General features: G+C 46.8%; 1 protein-coding gene across 5 annotated transcripts in view; it reads right to left on the reverse strand.

The window, feature by feature from the left end:
- Positions 1-15,253, reverse strand: part of ERI2 (ERI1 exoribonuclease family member 2) — a 282,343-nt gene that overhangs the window by 55,530 nt on the left and 211,560 nt on the right. For all 5 annotated transcript variants that reach the window (XM_069647653.1, XM_069647655.1, XM_069647657.1 and 2 more), the window contains one exon: positions 594-721. In XM_069647653.1, coding sequence (XP_069503754.1) covers positions 594-721 — 128 coding nt within the window. The remainder of the gene's footprint in view (positions 1-593; positions 722-15,253) is intronic.

Consider the following 15,253-nt stretch of genomic DNA (forward strand, 5'->3'; position numbering starts at 1 on the left):
GTCATGGCCTGTACCTTTGGATCCAAAGCCTCTCCTAGATCAGTATTGGCCAATGTTTTTGAGTATTTACATAATTGTTTGACTTTCCATACAGACACTTTTGATAAATCGGGTTCGATTTTTCTTCCCCCCCCCCTTGTTTGTGTTTAATCTTGGGTCAAAAAAGTGTCCTTGTTTAATATCCTGGCTCTTTCTAAAGAATCTCGTTTTAATGGGAACAACTAGCTTTAAAAAGGTTCTACCCTATCCCTGCAAGGGTCTTCAAAAAATGCCCCGCAGGCAAGGTTTTCAACGGTGCACACTTGGAAAAGAATATTGTTGGCTTATGCCTTTACTAGTTTACTCACGAGTTAATCCTTCAACACTGTAAACCTGAGAGCTAGAAATCAGAGTGAAAAAGTTCCACGTTACAAGCCACCCATTAAAAGTTATTCACCTCTAGCATGAATGCTGGTTCTCCAGGTTCAGAGAGCACACATTTCATTATTTACCAATAAATGTAACATTTGAGAGCACATTTTGTGGCCTATATTTTATTTTCACTGAGGCGATGAATTCAGAGTATAGGTGACCACCATTGTTAAAAGGATTACCTGTTTAATACCGGTCAGTTCAGTGCAAAACTCTGACAAGATTGGATGCTCCTGAGGCTGTACGTAGGTATGGAATTCGGACTCAACTTCTCCATTGGCAGTATTTAGCAAAACAGCAGGAAACTCGACTAGAAAAGTAAAATGCAGCTTTTTAAATATTGGCATGAACATAAGGTCAATTTCTTTACAGAGAACAACACTGCCGTGTGGAAGTGCTCATATTCAATAAATCACTCTCAACACCCTCTTTGGCATCACCAAGTGCCCGTTAATAGGTTTAACTAGTGTTTTTAATGAACAAGCTTGGGGTCCTTGGTATTTAGCCTACATAAATTGTTAGTACGTTCAAGCCAAGGTTTCTCTTAAAAAGGAGTTTGAAGAAGAATTCTACAATACTGTGCTTTTTCCCCCCATTCCATTGTAGGTAAACAAGCCTGAGCAATGAAAATGGTACTGCTTTTATACCCAAGATTATAGGATTGATCCAGAGGCTGGAAAGGGGGTTTGGGAAAAAAGGAAATTAGACTCTCATTGGCAGCAATGTAATTTCGGCTCTTCTAAATGCATGCAGTAAGGGGAACAAAAGGCCCGGCTCATTCTTACAGGTAAGGGTGTGTGTGATGGGGGGAGGGGCTGTGGTTGTTGGGAGGGTGAAGAATTTGGTGGGGGGGTGGGAAATGTTCTTTGTCCGTCATCCCCTTCCCCTAGGAAATCAATGTGGCAATTGTGAGAAGCCAAAGGGTGTCTCACGCGCTAGTCCTCAGGGACTTGTCATCCAGGTGTCCAGGACATGGCCATCGCTTTTGGATCCAGTTCCTGGGGGTGGACCAGTGCGGTAGGATCACCTAGGTGAGGGGTCATCAGGGAGTGGGGGGTGGAGGGGCTAGGGGAGTCCGCCGATGGTGAGAAGCGGTATTCCAGTCTATCTTGTTTATCCAACGCAACCTATGTTTTAGGATGCTCAGAGGTCCCAACTTCCCGACCTTTTTACACAAACACTGGGAAGAGGGTGACAGAGTAACAACATTAACTTTCACACAACATACTGGACATGTCCTGCTAATCTGGTCTGGCAAAGTCAGGCACTTGATTCTAGGTGCATACACCCAATACCAATTCGCTCTCCTCACACAAATAAAAGGCGGAACCCAAAGACACACTGAGCAAGGCGTAACACAAGTACGAGCAGGGCTTCCGGGACAAAGGCAAGCCTTCTGGAGCAGAACGACTGACCAAGGGACGGGAGCAGCGGGTCAGAAACCCCAAGAGAGTTCCTTACTGGAGGTTGTTGCCTCCAACAAGCCACGAAAGACACGTGGAGAAGGCCAGAGCCCACAAGTGAACATTGCATTGTGTTTCAAGGACCCTCCCGGGTGAACGGCAGAGTTGGGGAGGAGAGGCCAAGCCTGTGGTACTAACCTTAAATCGTGGATCGCAAAACCAAGAAGGGAAGTACACAGCTGGCGAGTTGGCAAGCGACCTGAACAACCAGTGTGTGTTAAAAGTTAGAAGTAGCAAAAGTATATCTACTTATATATAAGTGGAGACTGCACCCGTGTGAATGAAACGCGAGAAAAGGCAGACCAGTGAATGAATTTTGAAGTCAAAACAGAGATACTAAGTAATGGAGTGTCCGGCGAAAGGAAGTAGCCCACTCGAAAGTCTCAGTGAAAAGTAAATTGTTGGAAGTGATAAAACATGAACAGCTAAAGTGAAATGAAGTATAACGCCTAGGGAAGGGGAGAGTGAAAGTTGAACTGTAAGCTTTGAGTCAAAGCGGTCCTGCCATGGTCTGTGAAGAAAGCCACACACATTCGAAAGTCTTCGATATCCCAAAGTGGGCCGACCCAGACGGAGGGAGACCCGAAGGGAAATAAGCTTGGGGAAGGGAGCCCCTTTCAAGTTTGTATTGAACTTTATCTTGAGAGGTCTGAGCCCAGCAGAGGAAGACCTTTGTGAACTTTATGCTTGAAACATTATTTTGGAAGTCAAGAGAAGAGACAAATGTGGAAGGCCAGACAGGCCTCGATCCACATTCCAAACAGGTTGTGTTGGAACCTAAGCGTGTCATCCTGCCTACAGGGACAGCCTTACTCTGCAAGGTCTAACGTGGGAAGGAGAGCTGGTGCGACCACATTTGTTCATTTGAACACTGGTTTTTCCTTTTGCATACATTTCTCCTTTTTACACTTTTTGGTACAAGAGATAGGGCAGGCATTAGGTTTTTGTTAGCATGGGCCATTTTGATTTGGCAGACTGCACTAGGACTGCGTTATTTATTATTGGATGGTCGAGACTACTCCCATCTTAGTTATAGGGCAAAATAGGAATATCTCTAACCCGAACAATTTCAATAAAGGTTTTAGAAATTGTACCCATTGTGTCAGTGTCATACTTTTGAAACCATGCCTCCCCTACACAATCCACTACTCTGCTCCGACGTGGCATGACCATTTGCTATATCTGTGCTAGATGCTTCCTGTGCTTGTGCATGCATGTAGCATGCTTACCTCATTAGTCTAAGATTCTGTGTGTGCACCTTGAGCTACTCTAACATTGGCCACTGCTGCCCTCTCTTCCTTGGACTTGGAAACAGCAAAGAATACAAATAAACTCGCCTCATGAGGATGGATGAAAAGTTGACTTACTCTAAATGGAGGGGCAAAGCAAAAATAAAGAAAACATACCATCTTGCTGAACAAATTTCTGATGCTACATCTTCATTCGCGACTCATGAGTGTGCTGCAAATCCTACTTTAGTGGCACCCAGTCGCTGTGATAGTGGATGGTACAGATTGGAAAATCCGTTATTTAAAATGTTCATCTAATGCCTGAATACAAGCAAGAACTAGGTGAAAGAACAGATTTCAGCTACACGCCAGGAAGACAGAATTTCAGCATTTCACAAACTGAAGGCTCAAACACCTCATTATAAAGATGACTTTACAGGCGCATAAACACAAAAGCAAAGAATTAAATAATCTCTCAGTACGCCAAAACATCAATAAAAACGTGCATATAAAGATTACATATGTATTACAAAAACTAAAACGAACTAAGAACATACCTATATATCTGCATAGAGTAGCCTATGATGCCAAGATCTAGAAACAAAATGGGATACTGCAAATACTATTGCAAAGTAACGACTACCGGATCAATAGTAGTTTCAGTATCCAATTTTGTTCTTAGTGCTTGGCATCGTAGGCCGAATTATTTACAAACATGCCAATAATTTTACTAGTTCTTAGTGACCAATATTATTAATGGAGATCTATGCAGATGTAAACCATTCAGATGTATAGATTATTTGTTTTAGCTAGTTTTAGTAATACATTTGTAATGTATTATTTTTATACCAACCTTAATGGATGTTCTTTAGCAGTAATGGTGATGGAATACTGACTGAATAGTTTGTTTTATGAGCTAAAAGCCTGAAAGAACAAGTTACTTTCTTACCTGGTAACGTTCTTTCGATGGGATGGTCCTCCGACGTATTCCATATCGCTGACAGGTAATGTCCACAACTGTGGACATTACCTGTCATAGATATGGAATACGTCGGAGGACCCAATCCCCTCGAATAAACATTTTAAGAGGATGACTTCTCTAAGGCGCCCCATTGTTTGTTAATCGGGTAACTTAAGGAGACTAAAGAACTTTAGGATTTGACTGTCCCACAAGTTTCAACATTAACAGCATTGTGAGAGGGGTATTGCAATCGCCTAAACTGCACAAGATTTTTCAACTTGTCTCCACTGGTGAAAGACAGGGTATCTTGGGTGCTTCTACCAATTCCACAAATGGTTAAAACAGGAGTTTATCAGGCAGCCCACCTGGGTTAATTGCATAGGCCAAGGCAATGTTGTTGAATGGACTGAAGCAGCACAACCAGGTCTCTGCCATCAAATAAGAGGTTTGTAGTTTGTCAGTTAGCAAATGCATACAATTCATAGGAACATGCCGTGCTCATAAAAGTGGGCACCAGAAGGCTTAAAAATATTGATGCTGCAGGCTACCTGGAGACTAAGATCAACTGGTGGGCTTCCTTTTAATCAATTAGTTCTGCTTAACCGCCTCCATGATTTAGTTTTTTGTAATTGGTCCCAGTAATATGGAACAGTTTATGGGGTGCCATTAAAGTAGGACAAAATATCTCCTGCCCTTTGAAAAAAAGAACTTTGGTTAATACCAGACTGCTTCCAAGTAGTGGTCTACAGTTAGCAAGTCCTATAAACTACGCCTATAGACTGATTTGTACAATTGCAAAAAGCATGCACAAACTTTACATCCCATAAATTAAATGCCAGCACCAAGAAATCCCTTTGTGGTAGAATTGCTCTTTACAAGTGGACCCTAAACTAATTTGCTCGCTGTCAAACCTCCTAGTTAAATAAGCTACGTGGAAACACTTGCTCACCAGGAGCCAAAATGTTCAGGGCAGCAGTCCTCAGCTGGAGTTTAAAAGCAACATTTTTACTTTTTCAGAGGACAACCTGACTGTTCCTCAATAAGGGCGATGATCCTCAGGTGTAATCAAAGACCCTTTGCCTTTCCTTTTAAATCCGCCCAAAAGAACAAGTGACTTACCAACTGGTAACGTTGTTTCGATTGGATGTTCCTCCAATGTATTCCTCATCTTGGATGTATTCCATCCAGCTTTAGCCGCTTCGGAAATGTATTCTCGGCAGAGGGCGCCGATGTCGAGTCAATGGTCCCTCGAAGGCCTCCGTCGAGGGGGACGTCATTGGGTATACAAGTAGCACGCGCGGCGCCCATTGGTCTCAGTTCTGTTTTTCCCCCCTCTTGCTCTACTGTGTAGATTGGGCCGGTAGTCAGGCAACAGCCTTGCGAGAGTTGAAGTGGCAATAACCCGGAAAATCTACAGGAGGGGTAGGATGGGAGGTCGATTAGGAATACGTTGGAGGAACATCCAATCGAAAGAACTTTACCAGTTGGTAAGTAACTTGTTCTTCGATTGGATTGTGTCCTCCAACGTATTCCTCATGTTAGATAGACTCCCAAAGCAGTATAGAAAAATCAATGGAGGAGGGAATAGATTTTTGATACCATTATAAGGTGAAATATAGCACTGCTTTACCAAAAGCAAGCTCCTTAGACTGGGAAGCATCCAGACTATAGAATTTTGAAAAAGTGTGCAGCGATGGCCAAGTTGCTGCTTCACAAATAGATTTTATGGGTACACCTGTCGAAGAATCAATGCCTCTGGTGGAATGGGCCCTTAAGCCTTCTGGTGGGTCTTTTCCCGCCAATCTGTAGCATTCTGAAATGCAAAGCACAATCCAACGTGATATGGTTTGCTTTGACACCGATTGACCCAATTTCCTTCCGGTGTAGCCAATGAAAAGTTGATTATCCACTCGAAGCTTGGAAAGACTAGAAATGTAAAAGCTTAAAGCTCTTCTCGGGTCCATCCTGTGCAATCTTTCCTCCTCCTTACTAGGATGAAGTGGAGGGTAGAATGCGGGTAGAACAATTTTCGAATTTAAATGAAAATCGGACACAACTTTAGGTAAAAATGAGGGTTTAATGCTTAATACCACTCTGTCCCTATGAAACACAGTATAGGATGGCCCAGAAAACAGTGCCTGCAATTCGCTCACTCTTCTTGCAGATGTTAAAGCAACTAGGAAAGTGGTTTTCAATGTTAGTAATCTTAATGGACAAGTGTGCAGGGGTTCAAAGGGGGCACACATTAAGAATTTTAGAACCAGATTAAGATCCCAAATTGGTACTTGGAAGGGGTAAGGAGGAAACAGATTGGTGAGTCCCTTTAAGAATTGTACTATTAAAAGGAATTTTGAAATAGTAGCATTCTACCGAAGAGCGCTTGAAAATGGAAAGCACTGCAAGATAGCCTTTAAAAGTCCCAACATTTAGACCTCTATGTGCTAGGGACAAGAGGAAGGACAACACTTCCGGAATGGAACATAGAAAAGGATCAACATTCTTTTCTCTGCACCAGTTGCAAAACTTTTTCCAAACGCAACGGTATAGAGATTTTGTTGCTGGCCTTCTAGCCGAAAGCAACAAATCCATGACATCATCTGGAATGTCCCAATCCTTATATCTCAGCCTTTCAGATACCAAGCATGAAGGTTGAGAGTCTTGACCTCTAGATGGAGAACCTGGCCCTCCATTTGTGAGAGAAGGACATCTCTTTGAGGAAGACGTAATGGCGGACAGATGGACATGTCTAGAAGGTTCCCCTGGTCCAATCCGGGGAAATTAGGATCATGCAGTTTCCGAACCGTCTCAATCTCCTGATGACCTGAGGAATGACGGGAATCGGAGGGAACGCATATAATAGTGTGAAGTTCCACTCCACCAAGAACACGTCCACTTGTGCTCCTCTTGGGGGAAATTCCCTTGAGCAATACTTTTCGCACTTCCAGTTGATTCCAGTCGCAAACGGGCCTACTTGAGGGGCTCCCCAAGGGGCAAAGATCTCTTGAATCACTCCCTGAGCCAGTTCCCACTCGTGGGACACCGTGCTCTGCCTGCTCAGAGGATCCGCTGTCATATTCTCCTCCCCGGCTAGATGAACTGCCGTTAAGGAGATTCCTTCTTGAATTGCCCAATACCAGAGCCGCATTGCCTCTCTGCACAGAGGTAGTGACCCTACACCACCTCTTTTGTTTAGATAATGCATGGCAATTGTGTTGTCTGTCATTAACAGGAAATCTTTTCCTCTGACAGATGGCAGAAACGCCTTCAGCGCTAGTCCGATTGCTCTCAGCTCTAAAAGGTTCATGTGTAGTTTGGACTCCGATGGAGACCAACGACCGCTGATTGTCCGATCGTTGGCATGAGCTCCCCACCCATGAGTGAGGCGTCCGTCACTACTGTAATCTCTGACAATGGTTGCCAAAACTGTTCTCCTTTTAGGATATTCTCTGTGCAAGTCCACCACAGAAGATCCTGCCGAACCTTGTTCGGAATCTGAAGAAAATCCGCCATTTGACCTGAGAACTGGGACCATTTGAGTCTTTAGAGCCCATTGAAGGGATCTCATCCTCAGGCGTGCCTCTGGCACTAGGAAGATGCAGGATGCCATGAGGCCGAGCAACCTTAAGAAGTCATAGGCCTGGAGATTTTGGGCATTTTGGAAACCATCTGAAGAATGTCTTGAGCCCTCGACTCGGGAAGCGAGCTCGTTCCCAAAGATGTGTCTAGTACAGCCCCTTTGTACTGGAGCTGTTGGGAAGGTGTTTGTACTGGAGCTGTTGGGAAGGTGTCATTTGTGACTTCTTGAAATTGAAGGAGAAGCCCAGTCTGGAGGAAGTGGCAGGTGACTTTCAGATGATCCAGAGCTTGTTCGGCAGAACGTGCCCTGATCAACAAATCGTCCAGGTAGGGGTAGACGTGAATCCCCCCCCTCTCCTGAGGTGCGCTGCCACTACTACCATTAACTTGGTGAAGACCCTAACAGCTTCAGTTGTATGTTACCCACAGGGCTTATTTAACCGCCGGGAAGATTGCAAAGTTTGGGGGATCAGCTTTACAGCAATGCCCCAGGTGTGGGGAGGTGAACTCAGGACTGCTACACATGTTTTGGGCTTGCCCGGAGGTGCATAGATTTTGGAATGAGGTCAAGACGAAACTGGCTGGCGGGGGGGTAGTGCTGGATGTGGAATCGGCCTGGTCATGCTTGCTTGGACTATTCCCTAGACCCTGGCATTTGAAACACATAAGCAAGATGAAGGACCTGGCCTATGTCTTGGCCAAACGTAGGATCGCCATGGGCTGGAAGGCGGCCCATAGACCCAGGGTGGAGTTGTGGTGGACAGAACTCTTGAGATGGGCGGAAGCTGAATCCTTAGTCTGGTTTGAAGCGGTCACCGGGGGGGGGGGGGCGAAGAAGAAGTAGGGCCCTTGTTGGCCTGGCGGCAATTGGTGGCCTTGTTGGCAAACCCTCACCAGGGTGACAACGAAACAGAGGACCCGGTTGATGGCAGTCTAGGCAGTGTGCCACCCAGTGATGTTCCCGTAAATGATATGCGAAAACTGGCTCTAGTTTAAAAGGGGAGGGTGGAGTTGGGGAGTTTGAAAATGTGTTGAAATATGATGCTTTCTATGTTTTGAAACGGTGGTAGTGTTTGTTTGACCTTAAAAAATAAAATAAATATATTTTAAAAGAAAAAACTTGGTGAAGACCCTCGGGGCGGAGGTCAATCCGAATGACAGGACTCGAAACGGATCTGTGTGAGTCACCAACTATGAACCTCAGGTATTTTCTGTGCTTGAGATGAATTGGCACATGAAAATAAGCATCCTGGACGTCCAATGACACTAACCAATCCTGAAGTTGAAGGGCCTGAAGGATCTGAGAAAGAGTAACCATCTTGAACTTGTCCTTCCTGAGGAGCTTGTTCAAGCCTCTTAAGTCCAAGATGGGTCTCAGTCCTCCGTCCTTTTTGGGGATCAAGAAAATACAGGGAGTACCATCCCTTGTTCCTCTCCGCTACAGGTACTGGCTCTATAGCAGGGTTAGAACTTCCTGTTGTAGGAGTGGGTCTGAAAACTTCAAAGGGTTTCTCCCTGGTGGATTGCTTTGAGGTTGCGTTAGAAAAGGAAGGCAGTAACCTTGGGCTATTATTTCTAGAGCCCAAACATCTGAAGTAATGGCTCGCAATTCTTGCAGATGCTGTGACATCCTGCCTCCCCACAGGCATCTTGTGATGCAAGTCCTCAAAGTGGTTTTGTGCCGGTTGCTGCGGCCGCTGATGGAAAAGAGGCTGGATCTGGCTTTGCATGTTTTCCTCGTCCACCACGAGTGGCCTTTCTCTGGCCCCTTTGACTGGCCATTCCTCTCGCCTTTCCATATGAGGAGTAGTAATGATAGGATCGTCCCCTCCAAGATTGTCCTGATGCATGAAAAGGCTGAGGTTGTCCAATAGCAGCTCTTAAAAAATTGGCAGATGCTTTTGAGGTCTGCAACCTCTTAAGGCTCTTGTCAGCCTTGTTGCCAAAAAGGTGAGACCCGTCAAAGGGCATGTTCAGAAGATGGTTTTGCCCATCTAGTGCGAAACCAGACTTACGTACCCACGCAAATCTGTGCATTACTGTGCTAGTGCCCATGGATCTGCTCACACTATCTGCAGTGTCCAACCCAGACTGAAGGGATTCCTGCATGGCCTCCTTTCCATCCTTAACAATGGCTAGGAATCCTTCCCTTTCATCCCCTTCTGGTATTTTGAAGTCAGGATTTTATTTATTTACCGGAGGAATAGAGTCCGGAGTCTCCCAATTTTTGGCCACCCTATTTTGCAAGGTTGCATGGAAGGGTCAAATAAGATCTTCGGTGGGACCATGATCCAATAGATTGGTCAGATCATCCGGGATGAATGGAGTTGGTGGTCTAGCCCATCCTAAATAATCGGCCACCTTCGTCATTAGTTGACGGTATGAGGGACTGGCATGTTCCCCTGGTTCTGGCCTGCCAAAATCTGTTTCAGGCGAAGTATCAATGCGACTTGCATTATGTAAGTTTTCCACCAGGTCCCTCATCCTGCTTTCCTCAGAAATCAGGCATTCTGGGACATTTGGGGTGCCATATTCCAGTCCAAAAGGAACATTCTCCTCATCAGATCTCTCCTGTTCTAAAGGATTTGAAAAATTCTTTCCTTGGAAGAGGTTTAAAAACCTTTTCTGGGAGAGGTGTATCAGTGGAACCTTAAGGCATTACAGTCTTTGCAGCCTTCTCTTTTGCTTTTATTTTTACAGCTTCTGGCTGAACTGGAGCCTTTGGAATATTTGGCGCCGGGGGCTTCGGGGTTGACAAGGCGTCGATGGCGCCGACGAAATCGTGGTCGTCGACGGAGCTGGCTTTGAGGGCGTCAAGGCGCTCTTCGAAGACTTGCCCTTTGAGGTGCGTCGGGTTTCAGACAGCGTCAGTGACCTCGAACGTAGACTGGACTGGACTTTTTTGCTCGGCGTACTGGAAGGTTCCCGATCCTTCCTCCTTCGATCACCCGAGCTCGAGGGCGCGCGAGTGTCGCAACGATAACGCTCCCCCGCTGGCTTCAGAAGTAGGCGCGGACTGAGGTTTAGCTTTTTCAAACACCTCCATCATTTTTACCCTGAATGCTTCCCACTCTTCAGAGGAAGAATGTTTTGTGGGGCATTTCATCCTTTTTGGGGATTTGTCCGAGGACGAGGTGGAAGGGGACTGGTGGTGTCTTTTCTTGGACTTTTTCATCAAAGACGAAGAGCGATGAGAATCGCTTCGGGACCTAGACTGATGCCTTTCGCGTCGAGGAGATTTCTCCTCACGGGACCTCGACTCAACGTTGGAGGCTTTTCGGTCGGGTTTACGACCTACCTGCAGTTTTCCCTTGCTCTCTCGCAAGGCCTTCCCCGTCATCGCGCCTGACACTTCGTACAGGCCTCCATATCGTGGCCTTCCCCGAGACACCACAGACATTCCCGGTGCAGGTCCGTGATGACATTTTCGAACCGCAGGATTTATACATTTCGAATCCCGATCGCGGGGTCATAGTTGGGGTCGATGACGAGGAAATATTGAATATCTTCAATTTACTGCATCACAGAACTACTTGAGGTGCGCCGATTCTCCAAAGCAACACGTACTGCATAAAAACGGAACAGGCCAACGGGCGCTGCGTGTTATACTTGTATACCCGATGTCACCCTTGACGGATGCCTTCTAGGGTCCATCGACTCACGGCGCCCTCTGCCGAGAAAACATTTCTGAAGCAGCTAAAGCTGGATGGAATACATCTAAGATGAGGAATACGTTGGAGGACACAATCCATTCGAAATAAATCTACTGGACTTTGTGCATGGTTCGCTTGCCCAACAAATATTTATGTGGAGCAGGCACATTCCACAGTGGCAGCCTTGCATCTTTCCAGCATGAATGGACTGCTTGCACTGGGACAAGACACTAATATGCATTGTAGTTTGCAATATAATTATGCAAGATTTGTGTGTTTCCGCTGGGTAGATACAGAGGGCTCCTGGCGAAAAATTTGCCGGTACTCCAGATACCGTGGGAGACCACAACCTTTAGGTATCTGGGGATAGATATACATCATACAGTACAAGCCGAACATAGGCATAATACAGTAAGAACGGTTCAGAAACTGGAAAACAGCATGAAGTTCTGGGCAAAACTCCCCTTAGCAATGATGGGACGGGGTGGGGGGCGATGCTCAAGATGGTGGCACTACTCCATACCCCGGCAATTCTTTACTAAATTAGACAGTATATGCAGGGAATTCCTATGGTACGGGATGAGGAACAGGGTAGCCCTATGGAAACTCCAAAACCCACATGAGAAAGGAGGCATCAAATTACCTAACTGGGAAGTATATTATGTAGCGAGCCAGTTGCAACATGTAGCTAAATGGCTCTCTGCTGAGCCCACCTTAGAACATAGGCTGCATCAGGGAGATTGCACTCCATACTTTGAGAGAAATGATATGGTTACCCAAGCGGGAGTTAAGAGGTCGCCCGGGGATGTTGGGTCTTGGGTGGGGGATGTGGCAGAGGGCGTGCCGGTTGATGGATAAGCCGGCCCTGTGCTCTCCGCAAATGCCACTGGTTACAATGATGGGAACAGAAGAGCAACTTAGGTTAAGGATTAGGAAGTATTGGGAATCGGTGGGAATTGCAACATTGGGGGACGTGTGGCAAGAGGGGAAAATACTGGAATTTGAGGATCTGGTGGAACAAACGGGGTTGAGCACTGGGCAATATATTACATATCACAGGGTGGTACAACGAATTAAAGATACCTGGTCCGAAGTGGAACTCGCAGAGGAACCGGACACCACACTAGATGTGATATATGATATAGCGGAAGGTGGGCATGAAACGTCTAGAGTGTACGAGATGATGATTCAAGTGGGCAAGGAAGTGGTGCAGCTTAGACTGGCCTAGGAGGAGGAAGTGGGAGATGTGATGAGTGACGGAATGTGGGAAAGGGCTCAGGGGTATCACAAGAAAGTGTCGAAATGCTAGGCTGCAACAAATACAGTTATATATAACGCATAGAGCATATCTGATGCCATTAAAGGTGGCCAAAGTTAAGAATGCTGGAAGCCAGGTGTGTCCCAAATGCAATGAAGAAAACGCAGGGATGGTGCATATGTTATGGGCATGCCCGCAGATAGCGAAATACTGGAGAGATATAGCACAGAAAATGGAAGACAAGGGGATCCATATGAAGGTGGATACGGCGTGGGCTTGTTTGTTGGGAGGGTTCCCCAGACCGCAGAAGCTTAAACATGTGAGCAAATTGAAAGATCTGGCATATGTATTGGCGAAGAGAAGGATTGAGATGGGTTGGAAAGCGTGCCACAAGCTCAAAGTGGAGACGTGGTGGAGGGACTTGCAGAAGTGGGCGGAGGCAGAAACAGTGGCATGGCAGGAAGCGTGCAAAGGAGACAGAGCGTCAAGTCGGAGCCCTAGTGGGTTGGAGACAGCTAATGGCAGAGCTGTTTGGGACCACGTATGATGGACCAAGTGATGATGATTCGATAAACGTGGCGGGAGAGGCCCCCACCACCGCAGATGGTGGAGACTAACAATGAGAGACGGTGGGCTTGGGAAGGGGGTGGGACGAGGAAGACAGTGGGCGAAAAAGCAAAATGTATATGTATTTACGAGCAAGATATGTAACCACTGTATGCCCAGTTGGGTTTGTTATTTGTTGAACAAAATCAATAAAATGGTTTTAAAAAAAAGAAACTATGCAAGATTCGCCTTCAGCCACCGCAAACAATTTTGGTTGGTGACTGGATCTATGACAACTCCGTGCTGCAGTGGACATTTCATGGCGTTCCCCTTCTTACCCCCAACACTGATTCGCCCGCTTACCATTGATGAATCCCTAAATGTTGTCATTTTCTTCTCCCACCCCCTTCCGAGATGGGGAGCCCCTTCACATGAGGCTGGGGAGTTGAGGCCCCTGCTCAATGGTCCCCCTGCGGGTGGTACATGTCAGGACCACCTCATGGGAGGGAGCGCCGCACTTGGGGACAGGGACGACTACCTGGGGTGCAGGACACAATAACCCATTACATCTCCACAGTCTATATCCCCTTCTTTTCCCTCTCACCTCTCTCCTTCTACCTCCATGTATTGCTAGAAGGTAGAAACCACTGGCACAAAGAAGATCCTGCAGAGGAAAGGATTACCATGCTGAGTCAGTAACATCTATGGACTCAGCGCGATTGGCCAACCACTGCTTGTCAACCAGGATAAGAAGGGATGAAGGACTAAAGGAGGAGGCGAAGTCCAGGACAGGAGCAGCTGCAGGCGAGTTGGCACCGGCGCAAGATTCAAATGCGCACCGAGACGCAAGAAGATTACGCTGGCGGTTGGCCACGTTGGAAGGAGACAGGAACCCCAGGAGCGGTCCTGGGTGAAAGCAACAGCAGGCATCCCGAGACACGGGACAATGAAGGACACTGTCCACCAGCCAAAGAAGGGCAGAGCCGCTGAAGAGGTTTTAGCGGGAGGCCAGTTATTCCAGGAAGACCCGGGGACACGTCACAGCCCTAAAGAAGTTAAGTGGTGACACGCAAGATAAGGAGGGGATGAGGGAAGACTGGGTGAGCTGATGCTGAAAGAATCTCTAGACCCCCTTCCACTAAAGCTACAGGGGTGGTGTTGCCCGTAATCATCCTCCTCCTCATACTAGTGGAAAGGCCAAGTGCAATGGCCACCAGGAAAGGGTTGATGATCCCAACCAGCAAACCAGTAATACGAGAGGGAAGAGTCCACTGGCCACCAGGGAAGGGCAGAGGAAACCCCCCCCCCCCCAACCACGCAAGTTACTCTCTGTGCCCAGGCCCAACCATTCCGGGGGTGGGGGGGTATAGCCGTGATCTACAAAAGAGATCTTTGTGCTCTGATTCAGAGTTCTATGACTGTACTCTGCAATGGAACATCAGTACGAGACCTCTTAGAAGGGGGTTGAGCAGGTAGAGCAGAGACCTGTGAACCAAAGGGAGCTGAGGTGGGGGGGGGGGTGGAGTGGAGTGGAAACTCAAAGTATGCAGGGTTTTTACTCGTAGAAATTGGCCATAAAGGTCATTCTTCTCATTACCCTGTCTGTCTTGTGAAGACCATTCTTTTGAACTTTCGACTTCCTTAAGAACCTTTGGTAATCCCAAGTCCTCATCTGTGGAGGTATTACCTTAGGTTTTGGTTTATCTTTGTGAGACAGGGCCCTAGATTCTCTAGGTTTTTCTTTTTGAGGGTTTTTTTTTCCCCCTAAGAGGGCTTTTATCCCTATGGGGTGTTTTTTAGGACCTTTTTGTGTTCTTCCCCCCCCCCCTCTTTGGGGCCCGGAGGCGCATTTATCAGACTTCTTGGGGCCTACTACTTGATCTAACGCTGAGCGATGAATTTCGAATGCGGGTAGGGCCGAGGCCTCATCTGCGGACGATCAGCCTTTGGAATGAGTTTTACGGGAGAGACACTTGCTGTCTTTCAACAGTTGGGCCCTGTCGTGCGGCGATCTCGAGTGAGTGCCAAGAGGACAGGGACTCAACTGACCTTTCCCTGGGTGTTGAACGTTGTCGATCACTCAACCCATGTGTCTAGTCTCGACTTGGGGTTGCATGCTTAGTGGTACGTGTCTTTGTAGCACTTCCGCCGCCGGG

The sequence above is a fragment of the Ambystoma mexicanum genome, chromosome 2q (assembly GCF_040938575.1).
Source record: "Ambystoma mexicanum isolate Mex_15411 chromosome 2q, UKY_AmexF1_1, whole genome shotgun sequence".
Taxonomy (NCBI): domain Eukaryota; kingdom Metazoa; phylum Chordata; class Amphibia; order Caudata; family Ambystomatidae; genus Ambystoma; species Ambystoma mexicanum.